This window comes from Arachis hypogaea, chromosome 13 (assembly GCF_003086295.3).
Source record: "Arachis hypogaea cultivar Tifrunner chromosome 13, arahy.Tifrunner.gnm2.J5K5, whole genome shotgun sequence".
Lineage (NCBI taxonomy): Eukaryota > Viridiplantae > Streptophyta > Magnoliopsida > Fabales > Fabaceae > Arachis > Arachis hypogaea.
Genome location: NC_092048.1, coordinates 22,335,364 through 22,345,484, shown reverse-complemented (window position 1 = coordinate 22,345,484; position 10,121 = coordinate 22,335,364). Strand labels below are relative to the sequence as shown.

General features: G+C 29.6%; 1 protein-coding gene across 1 annotated transcript; it reads right to left on the bottom strand.

The window, feature by feature from the left end:
* Positions 1 to 4,502: 4,502 nt before the first annotated feature.
* Positions 4,503 to 6,450, bottom strand: LOC112737663 (GPI-anchored protein LLG3-like). Its single transcript, XM_025787651.3, has 3 exons — positions 6,244 to 6,450; positions 6,060 to 6,116; positions 4,503 to 5,093 (listed from the first exon to the last, which is right to left on the bottom strand). Exons 1-3 carry the CDS (start codon positions 6,335 to 6,337, stop codon positions 4,720 to 4,722), a joined length of 525 nt encoding a protein of 174 aa, XP_025643436.1. The 5' UTR covers positions 6,338 to 6,450; the 3' UTR covers positions 4,503 to 4,719.
* Positions 6,451 to 10,121: the final 3,671 nt, after the last annotated feature.

Below are 10,121 nucleotides of genomic sequence, written 5' to 3'. Positions count from 1 at the left end.
AGCGTAGACGAAATTGCTAGAAGGAAGCGAAAAATATATGATTTTTCCATGAGTAAATAAGTAGCTGATTACAAAAATGTTTAATTTATTAGACTTAGAAAGACACAAGACGGAGATGATAGACTAATCGGTGAGGTGAAAAAAAGCATCAAAACACTGACAAAAGAAAAGAAAAAAATGACAGAGAAGAAGAGTACTTATGAAGAAGAATATGGTCCTCTCACCGGAACCAAAATAAGTTTTCCTCTTCAAAGAAGATATCATCACTCTGATACCATAATAAAACTATGAAAGAATAAGAAAAGATGAAAAATGTTGTACTTTGTATTTCTTGTTTGAAAAATTATAAAGGTAAAGCTAAATATATAGACAACATTGTCTATGAAAGATAAGATAATAAAAATAGATAAGATAATGAATAAAGATAAGATAACAAATAAAGATAAGATAAGAACAATAAAAGCTAAAATTGTGGCAGTATTTATGTATTCTGTTGAGTTGAATTTATGGGTTGGTTTAAGATTTCTTTGTTGTTGTTGGGCTAATGTGGACTAATAGAAGAGTGGTTTAATACACCTCATGTATATGGTTTTTTTAGGAATTTCTCTACCTTTCACTACCTGTTCACCTTTCATCTCATTCATCCTCTTAACTATGTACTCTACTAGTTTTTTTTCCTCACATTTTCAAACCATCTGAGTCGAGATTCTACCATTTTTTCTCTTATAGGTGCTACGCCAACTTTCTCTCTTATATCTTCATTCTTTATTTGTTTATACATGTATGACCGCTCATTCATCTCAAGATCCTCAGCTCTACCCGATTTAACTTATATTCATTTTCATCCTTTGCCGTGCAACACACTGTTTCATATAACATAGCCGATCTAAGTGCAATAATTTTTTTTTTTAATTTTAAAGATACATTTTTTGTCCATATAAAATCAGACGGACTCTATCCTTTAACCAGCCAACTTTGTATCTAATGTTTTATATTTTCCTAAATTTCTCTGGTACCTTGTATGATACACTTAAGATATTTAAAATACTTTATTTGCGGTAAGATGGTTTTTCTAATTTTCATTTAAGTACTATCGTTTTTTCTCGCCTACCAAACTTACATTCCATAAATATCGTTTTATCGTGATTTATGCTCAAATCGTAGCCTTTTAAAATTCCTCTTCACAATTTTAATTCCTGATTTAAATCTTTCATTATTTTTTTCATAGGAACGATGTCATTGGCAAAAAAATTTACCATGACATTAGTTCCTAAATATGCTAAGAAAATACTTTTAAAACTAATATAAAGAGATATGAATTTATAGATGATCTTTCGTCCAATTCTATACCAATAAAAAAATTTTCTATTCTCATTAACTATATTGTATTTTAAAAAATTTTGAAATATTGTATTTTAGTATTGATAAAAATTTTAAAGTATTGTATTTTATCAGAATATTCCTATTAATTATACTATACTTTTAAAAATGTTGGGGAATTGTATGTATTTGATCATTAATAAAAATTTAAAAATATTATTTAAAGATGTTTGTATATAAGTACATACATGCATAAAATGAAAATATATTTAACTATCTATCATAAAAAGATAGTTTAAAAAAAAAAAATACCATTTTAACATTCAAATTGGATAATAAAAAAATGATATTTAAATCAAAATGTCATTTCTTTCCTAATTCATTTTGAATTTTTCTAATTATTTTTTATGATAGATAGTTAAATGCATTTTCATGTTATGCATTTCCGAAATGTATTATGCATATACACAAATAATAATTTGATAGTCACAAAAAAAATAATTTGATTATAAATTTTTATTTTTTATTTTAGAAAAGTATATGGAACTAAGAAGTGATAAGCTAAAAAATAAACAATTTAACTAATTTATAATTATATTTAATTAATTTTATTTGTTTTTAATTTATAATATTTAATATTAATTACTTTTCACCCCAAATTAAATTTCTGAATAATACGTTAGAAAAATAGAAGCGGGAATCACGGAACTTCCAACAATCTCGATTTTTAGTATATAAAAAAATTTATAAAATATATAAAAGAACATCCATTTAGTATGAAAAAGAAACATTCTGATACTTAATAGAAGAAATATCCTAATGCCTAACATAAGCACCATTCACGTAGAGATTTTGAATTCACCCAAAGACATTTGATTCTAGCATTGTTGTTTATTTTTTATTTACCACTCAATTTTTGATTGTCACTAATAAGTAATAACTGCCGTGGTCCCTACCATTGACAACGGCAGACCACCACCAGACCTCTACCACATTTTTTTCCTAAACTCTTCTCTTTTTTATATCAGGATAAAAATAAAATTTTACATTTTTAGCATATCAAATTATTTCAATTTCAATAAAATTTTATTAAAATAAATGAATTTGAATTTAATTTTAATTACATGAGATTTTTAAATCATTTTAAGTTTTTTTTTTTTTTATCTATTCTAAACAGAGTTTGAAATCAGTTTCATTTTCGTGTTGTTCCAAATACATGCACCCCGTCCAACTCGAAATTGAATAAGAAAGCTCCGAAGGATGATGTCTTTTCGAAGACATGACTAGCATGAAAGTTGGAATGGTCATGGCTATGAACTAGGAAGTGCTAACTTCCTTATAGAATCAAACAAACAAGTTGGTTAAGGTTTCGAGTTTCGACAAAGTCAAAATAGGACAACTTGCCCGGCAAAAGATGCTTAATTCAATGGCCAACATGTGATGATCCTCTTTGAAAACGAATGCCAAGTGAAGTAGACATGATAATATGATGATGATGCCATGATGGCTCAATAAGTTATCCAAAAGCTATTGTCCCCAACTATTTATCTCCATTAATTGAATTAATTTTTTAAAAGATATGTACCAATAAATAAATAATCTAAAATAATGATAAAGGGGTGCCCTTTCGAAGAACCAATCACAAGTTAGTTTGTCATTTGAGAAAGGAAAAGTATAGGATACTAACATATTATCTGTCAACTTATTGTCAATAATAATTAATTATTATATTTTAAACACATATATAAAGAGACACATCCAAAAAATATATTTATAAAGATATTTCTATTGAACACAGTCATACAAAAGATATTTTTATTAGACACATCCACAAAGATACTTCTATTAAATACAATTATAAATAAGAATTGGCAAAAATTGGCAGAAATATTGTTAGTAACGTAGCGGGATTATTTGAGAAATAGATAGGATCGGTGTCAGAACTCAGAAGTGCTATTCTAAATTTAGACGTAAAAAACTAAAAATATATCAAACCTTTTAATGTTTGACTATAACAAAATATTTTCTGTGGCTTTAGAGAAAATTCAATTATATCACAGGTGGAGAAGAATGCTTCAACTTATGTATATCACGTAACACTAACATTCTTATATTGACAAATTCAATTAAGACGTGCACTTGAACGTGCGAAACAAATACACTTTTTCCTCCCCTCATAACGTTTATAATTTTTTATTCAATGAATATGTTTCTATCATATAAAATACAAGCAGAGTAATACTACAATGAAGAGTGTTTTTTTATGAAAAAAGATTCTATTTATAATAAAAAATATTAAAAAATAAATATATTATGTAATTCAATACATATTCTCTTAGAAAATTTAGTTACATTTTTTATTTTTCATTCAAGTGTTCACTTTATCAAAGAAATTTCTCCAATTTATTTATGATTTGGTTATTTTAATTTGTGAGCTTTAGTCATCATCGAATTAAATCTTCTTAAATTGGTCCAGACATAAAATAAAATAAATAAATAATAAATATAATGTTAGGGTGACGTTAGAAGATAAACATGAGAGTGATGAGAAACATATTTGAGACCACTAAATTTTCTAAGTGGCAAACCCCACTCTTTCAACTTGCATCTTAATTATATCCTCTATGTTAAATCAGCAATTGACAAATCATAGCCCCCACCTTATTAGATCATCTTCAACTTCAAAAGGGTGATGTAACTCATAGCCCAATCAAATGTTGATACAAATATGCTACAATAATGGTATAAAATCAGTTTTTCCACTTTCAAATAATGGTCCCTTGGTCCTTGATATAGTAACAGAATTTCCATATGATTTTAAAAGAGTTGGCTACATACTCTCCATGATTCAGTAATATTTTTTTCATTTTCAAATTGTGTTGTGAAGATCGTTGTATCAACAACCAGATTTTGTTTAAATAAGTAACAATTTATATGGATCAAAACGATGATCCAAACTCCAAAGTGATTTATCAAAATTCAGACTAAGTCATTAAGATATCAGCGTTACATAGATAATAATATATGACTATGAACACAGTTTATAACTTTGTATGACAAGAAAAATGAAGCAAACTGAAAAATTTTGCCAACGAAACAAAATCATTTGCATAATCTTGGTACAATGTATAATACATCTTTGTATATAACCTAAAACACTTTGTCTCACTGCATAACATTAGTTACACGGATCAAACAATGCCACAATAATTTATCATAAATAATTGTCAAGTCATTGACCTATCACATCTGCAGCACGCGTCTTTACATATTTTAAAATAGAGTATCACGAACGTTACAGAATGATAAAGCAATCTTGTTCCGAAAATTATGAGCTCAAAATAGTGATTGCTATAATAGTTATACAAAACTTGACCCAATTGACATAAGAGAGAGCCTTCAGAAAAGTTGGAACAAAAGACCAATGAAACCAAGTACGGCCAATAACAACATAGAGTCATAAGGAGCAGCAAGATGAGCAGAGTTAGAAACAGAGGAACTGTTATTGGATGTTGTTTTGACATTGGTGCAATCAAGGCCTTCATTGCCTTCTTTGCACTCATTAGCAAAGAGGCCAGGAGGGTACTTTCCATAGATGTTTATGTAACTGAACATGACTGTGGCACAATCAGTTGCCATATCATTGATTTCATTGATGAAAGGGCATGCAAATTGCTTGAATGCTTCACAGCAAACCTTTTGTGGGTATTGTGGTCCCTTGCATTGGCTTGTTAGGATTGTGTAGTTCTGATTCTCAAAGTCAACTCCACAAGCTGCACATTATAGGACATAAAAAGTACATTTATCAGTGGATTCAGCCTGAGAAATGCTTTGTGTACTTATTCTATCTTATAGACGGAAGACCCCTTAGAAGGACGGAGTGAAAATACCCTAACAAAATTATGACATCTCTAAGTGATTTTATTACTCAGGAGAAGTATTATTTTAGTTCTTAATATTTGGATCAAATTCTAATTTAATGAAATGAGTAAGGTAAAAGTTAACAATATTAATAGTTAAGTCATATATTAGTCTGTATTAGAAAAATATAACCAAAATCTTTTTGTAACGATTCGTCTTTTAGTTTTCTTTCTTGTACAAAACTCCAAATTCTATTAATCAATCATCAATACTCTAGGATCAAAGAAAAATATTTTATATTGGTGATCATTGGTGACTGATTTTACTGAAAGTTATTGACTTTTCAACATGTTAAATATTCATGTCAAATTTAACGGTGAAACAACATTAAACCTATTTTATTTGAAATTTTTTGGAGTTGAAATAAAACTATTAAGGATTAAGTTAGAAGACTAAAATAGTATTTTATCATGTTACTTATTAGAGAATCATAATGCAACAAACTTGTCACCAATTGGCATGATCAAGGCCAATACATTCAATTCCTAAAAAATCAGTTTGATTTCAGGTACTTTGTAACTTTACACTACCTACATTTGATTGAAAGAAAGTCAATTGAAGAAGCATACCTATTTTAGCTAAGACATCTAGATTAATGGTACCATTGGATTAAATTACTTGCACATAAAAGATTACCTAATCTGGTTGAGTTACAAATAATCCGAAAATTTTAAAGTAATCTACATTATGTTCCAAGTGGTAATTTATCATTTCGATTATCACCTAAGTTATAACATTATAAAGATGTTTCAAATTCCAGCGTAATTATATTCTGAATTACCACTAATCAAAATAGGTAATGCAAAATGTAATGTTACCTTTCTTAGCCTGTAGCAGGGAACGGGAGGTGGATGCCCCAGACTCAAATATATCATCTGTCTTAAAACAAAATTCAATTATATTAACAAATATATAATAACAATGTGTAATTATGATAATGTGACAGTTCGTATGATTGGAAAAATAAAATAATACAAAAACATGTGAAGATGGAAAATGTACTTGAAAGGAATGGGGAGGCAGTGGCCAATGTGGATATAAGGAAGAAATAGAGAATGGAAGAGAACAATGTCTTTGAACTCATTATCTCTTTCATTCTTACCCCTCTTTCTTATTTTGTTTTATTTTTCCCCCTTTCTCTTTGATGGATCTGCTTCTTTTGTTTTTTGTTTTTTTTTTTGTTTTTTTTTGTTTTTTTTTGTTTTTTTCTGGTTTGGAGAGAGAGAGAGAGATCGAAGGAATTGCGGTGTGAATGAATGGTGTTTTCATTGTAGCTGAGTTGCAATGGTTCTTCTCCCTGCGTTGTCGTTGCCTTTGGCATTTTTATTTTTGGTGCATAATGGCTTTGGTACTGGGCAGTTATTAAGTTATGAAAAAGTATAGGGAATCAAGTGTTTAATCAGCCAAAAAATAAACAACTCAATTAATTATAATTATTAATAATTAATTTTAAATTTTTAAATTTAAAATTTAAAAAATTTTAAAATAAACATAATTAAAACTTATAAAAACCTTTCTCTTCTCTTTTACATTAACATATCCACCTCTAAAAACCTCCACAAAAATTTGTGGCCACTCAATTTCAATCCAAATGCTATCTCATTCATTTGCTGCACAACTTGAAAACAAGCATTGACAAGCGTGCACACAGCGGGATCACTGAGTAAGATGGAAGCTCTGTGGTGCATTGTTCCATCAAGAACCTGAAGAATCTTCATCATAACGACGTCCTTAGACACCAAATTAGTTTTCTCGAGTCGGCAACCTGTGATGGCGGTAACAATGGCTTCCATGGCTTCTCTGACACCGGGAATCCTTTCATCGAACACCTCGAACTTGAGGATCTTGAGGATGGAAGAGAGGGCGACGGCTGTGAAAAGGAAAGAACAAAGGAGATAAATTCTTAAAAAACTACGAAATTCTTAAAAAAAATAAAGATATTCACATTTGCAATACAAAAACATTCAAAAAATATATAAAAGAACATCTATTTAGTATGAAAAAGAAACATTCTGATACTTAGCAGAAAAAACATCCATGTATATTAACTTATTTATTTATGATTTAAAATATTGGTTATTAAATGTTTCACCACATTCAAATTAGGAGGAGATACGTTCACTATCATTCCAACGTGAATAATGCAAATTGATTCAATTAGCTTCCGTCTCTTCACCCTCATTCCCTCTCAAAATGCCTAAAACATGATAAATCAAAAAATAGATTTAGAACCATCTAATTTACAGAGAAAAGAAACATCCTAATGCCTAGCATAAGCACCATTCACGTAAAGATTTTAGATTCACCCAAAGGCATTTGGCTGATTTTTGGCAGATACCCTCTTGATTCTCTAGCATTATTGTTAAGTTATTACTAATCCTTATTTACCCCTGAATGCTAGCTAGCATGAGGAAGTGATTTTTTTTACTCAGGTAAGGAAATTGCGTGGTGCAGCTCATTGCGTGACGCGTTGGTTCGTGTGATTACAGCGCAGACATCGTCTGCTACCGATGACTGACGACGCATGGTGTTTCTCTACGATGCAGGGTGTTGTCTGGAGTAAGTTAATTAGGGAATTTTTTTTGGCAAAATCTTTGATAATGTTTTATTATTTTTTAGCATATCGATAGTTCGATATGTAATAATTTGGGAGTGAAATTTATTCTTTTAAAAAGGAAATCTAAAAAGATAAATAAAATAAATTTTGAAAATAAATTAATTAGAAGTCTAGAATGGAAAGAAATTGTATTGAATTTAAATAAATAGTAGATTGTTTTCGATAAGATCAAAGGGCTTTGAATTCGAAAATAAAATGCTAAAAGGTTAAATTGAACAAGGAAATTAAATATTGCTTAAAAGGTAAATCTCCACAAAAAAATAAAGTTTACTGAAAATATAAATGAGATTAAAAATATGGAAGAAACCTTACAGAAAAATAATTCGAATGCAGTGAAATGTGAGTGTACTTGAATGTTTTTTCTAAAATAAAGTTCCAACCTCAATCCCTTCGACCTTTTACTTATTTATAGAAACTCTTGACCAATCAGATTTACATGTAACTCCCACGTGTACCACTCTTTAAATAATTGTTCTCGCTCTTTCTATACAATTACGTAACCGAAAATTACCATCTTCGAATAACTTCTCTTCCTCAACTGAGCGAATTGACTAGCTTCTGTTTTTCATTCTTCAATAAATCTATTTCGATGTAGCCCTTCATTCTTCAAAATAAAAATTTATTATTCTCCAAACTCAATATTCTTCAAAATAAAATATTTCGACCAACACATACCTATAAGTTTAGTATGAAAATTGTCAAACCTATTTTTTATAGTAAATTTTAAATATTTAAAAATTATTTATTTTATATTTTTAAATTAAATATTAATTTTGATCTCTTTTTAATAAATTAAGTAAATATATATAAATATGTATTTTTTTTTCTTTTTATTCAAACACTTTTTCTTTTCATTCAAATATACTCACACCCTCCCTCACACACACTAACCTAGCCAAGTCCACCACGGGTCCACGGTTAAGATTTGAACCTGGTGTGATTTAGATTAATTCTTGTTATAAAGGTGTGTTAGTTATTGGGTTTTTTAGTATTTTGTGGGTGAAAATTTTGTTCTAATTGGCCTTTTTGTTTGATTATTGAGTGAAAAAGGAATGTTGTAGTAATTTTTTTTTTGTAGAATATATCTAATCTATTAAAATTTTTATGCATGATATCATAAATAAAAATTTTTACGCATGAAGAGGCTTTTTTTAGGACAACTAATGAGTCAAAAATATAGAAAACAAAAATAAATGAATATATTAGGGTGATTTCAGAATAAAAAAATAATAATAAATAAGTGTTTAAGATTATATAGAGTTTAGAATTTAGAATTTACGATTCAAAATTTAAGATTTTGAATTTGTTGAGTTAAGAAATTAACTGAATTACTTAGTGATGACAAACATTATTTTTGGGCAAAATAAATAATTAGTGTTGAGTGCTAATAATTATATGTTGCTAATTATTTATCAATTGTTGTAGGCCAAAATTCAATCAAGCAGCCCAAATTGAAATGAAAATAAAAACATCAAGGCTAATGAGTTGGTTAATCAAGTGGAGCCCAAAAGAAACAAAGAAAGGAACTAACGGGCCAAGCAAATCAAACCCGATCCAAGCCCGTGTCCATCAATCCAAGTTGATCCCACCAAGCTTCTCATACAAGATTGAAGTCTTCACTCTCTCTCATTGCTTCCAAAGCAACGTTCCTTTCTTCTCGGTCTCAGTCAAATCACTGAACTCAGAAAAAATAAGAAAGAGAGCTTAGTCCCTAAGCTAGTCATTAAAGAAGAAGGAAAGAGAAGGTTAAGCAAAGAGGGGTAAGGTCTAATTAACCATTTCAAGCCATATAAAGAAAAGATCAGAAGATTAAAGGTAGTCCATTTCCTCATACATGCAACACACTTTCTTCTCTTCATCTTCAACTCTCTGCCACTCCGTTTTTGAGCTATATGGAAAAGAGGATTTCTGTTCTTTACTGCTGTGTATCTACGGTCACAAGTGATTCTTGGGGACCAAGTAGCTTCTCAATGGCTCAGATTCGGTTGACCATTGGAAGACTCTTGTGGTTGCTGCTTTATGGCTTTCGGACAAGGTAGAGAAGTCAGAAGCAAAGTTTCTATTTTGAAGATTACTGGGAAAAAGGTGAACGGCTGGGTTGGTGAAGCTCAAGGCTCAAGAAGTTGACCTAGGAAGGTGAACCCAGCAACATGCAAGGAGATAAAAGAGGCTTGCTATTCATTCAGAAGTCAAGGAGAGATAACCCAGAGTATTGAGGTTTTGTTCTGTGAAGTGCTCTGAAGAAGTTCCTCTACTTGGATAG

Bases quoted from the DNA above. Each gene is read 5' to 3' on its own strand.
- LOC112737663 (XM_025787651.3), bottom strand. From the start codon at position 6,337: ATGAAAGAGATAATGAGTTCAAAGACATTGTTCTCTTCCATTCTCTAT. The intron at 6,117-6,243 runs GTACATTTTCCA...GTTTTAAGACAG, and splicing joins TGCCTCCCCATTCCTTTCAA to ATGATATATTTGAGTCTGGG. The intron at 5,094-6,059 runs GTAACATTACAT...TATAATGTGCAG, and splicing joins CCTGCTACAGGCTAAGAAAG to CTTGTGGAGTTGACTTTGAG.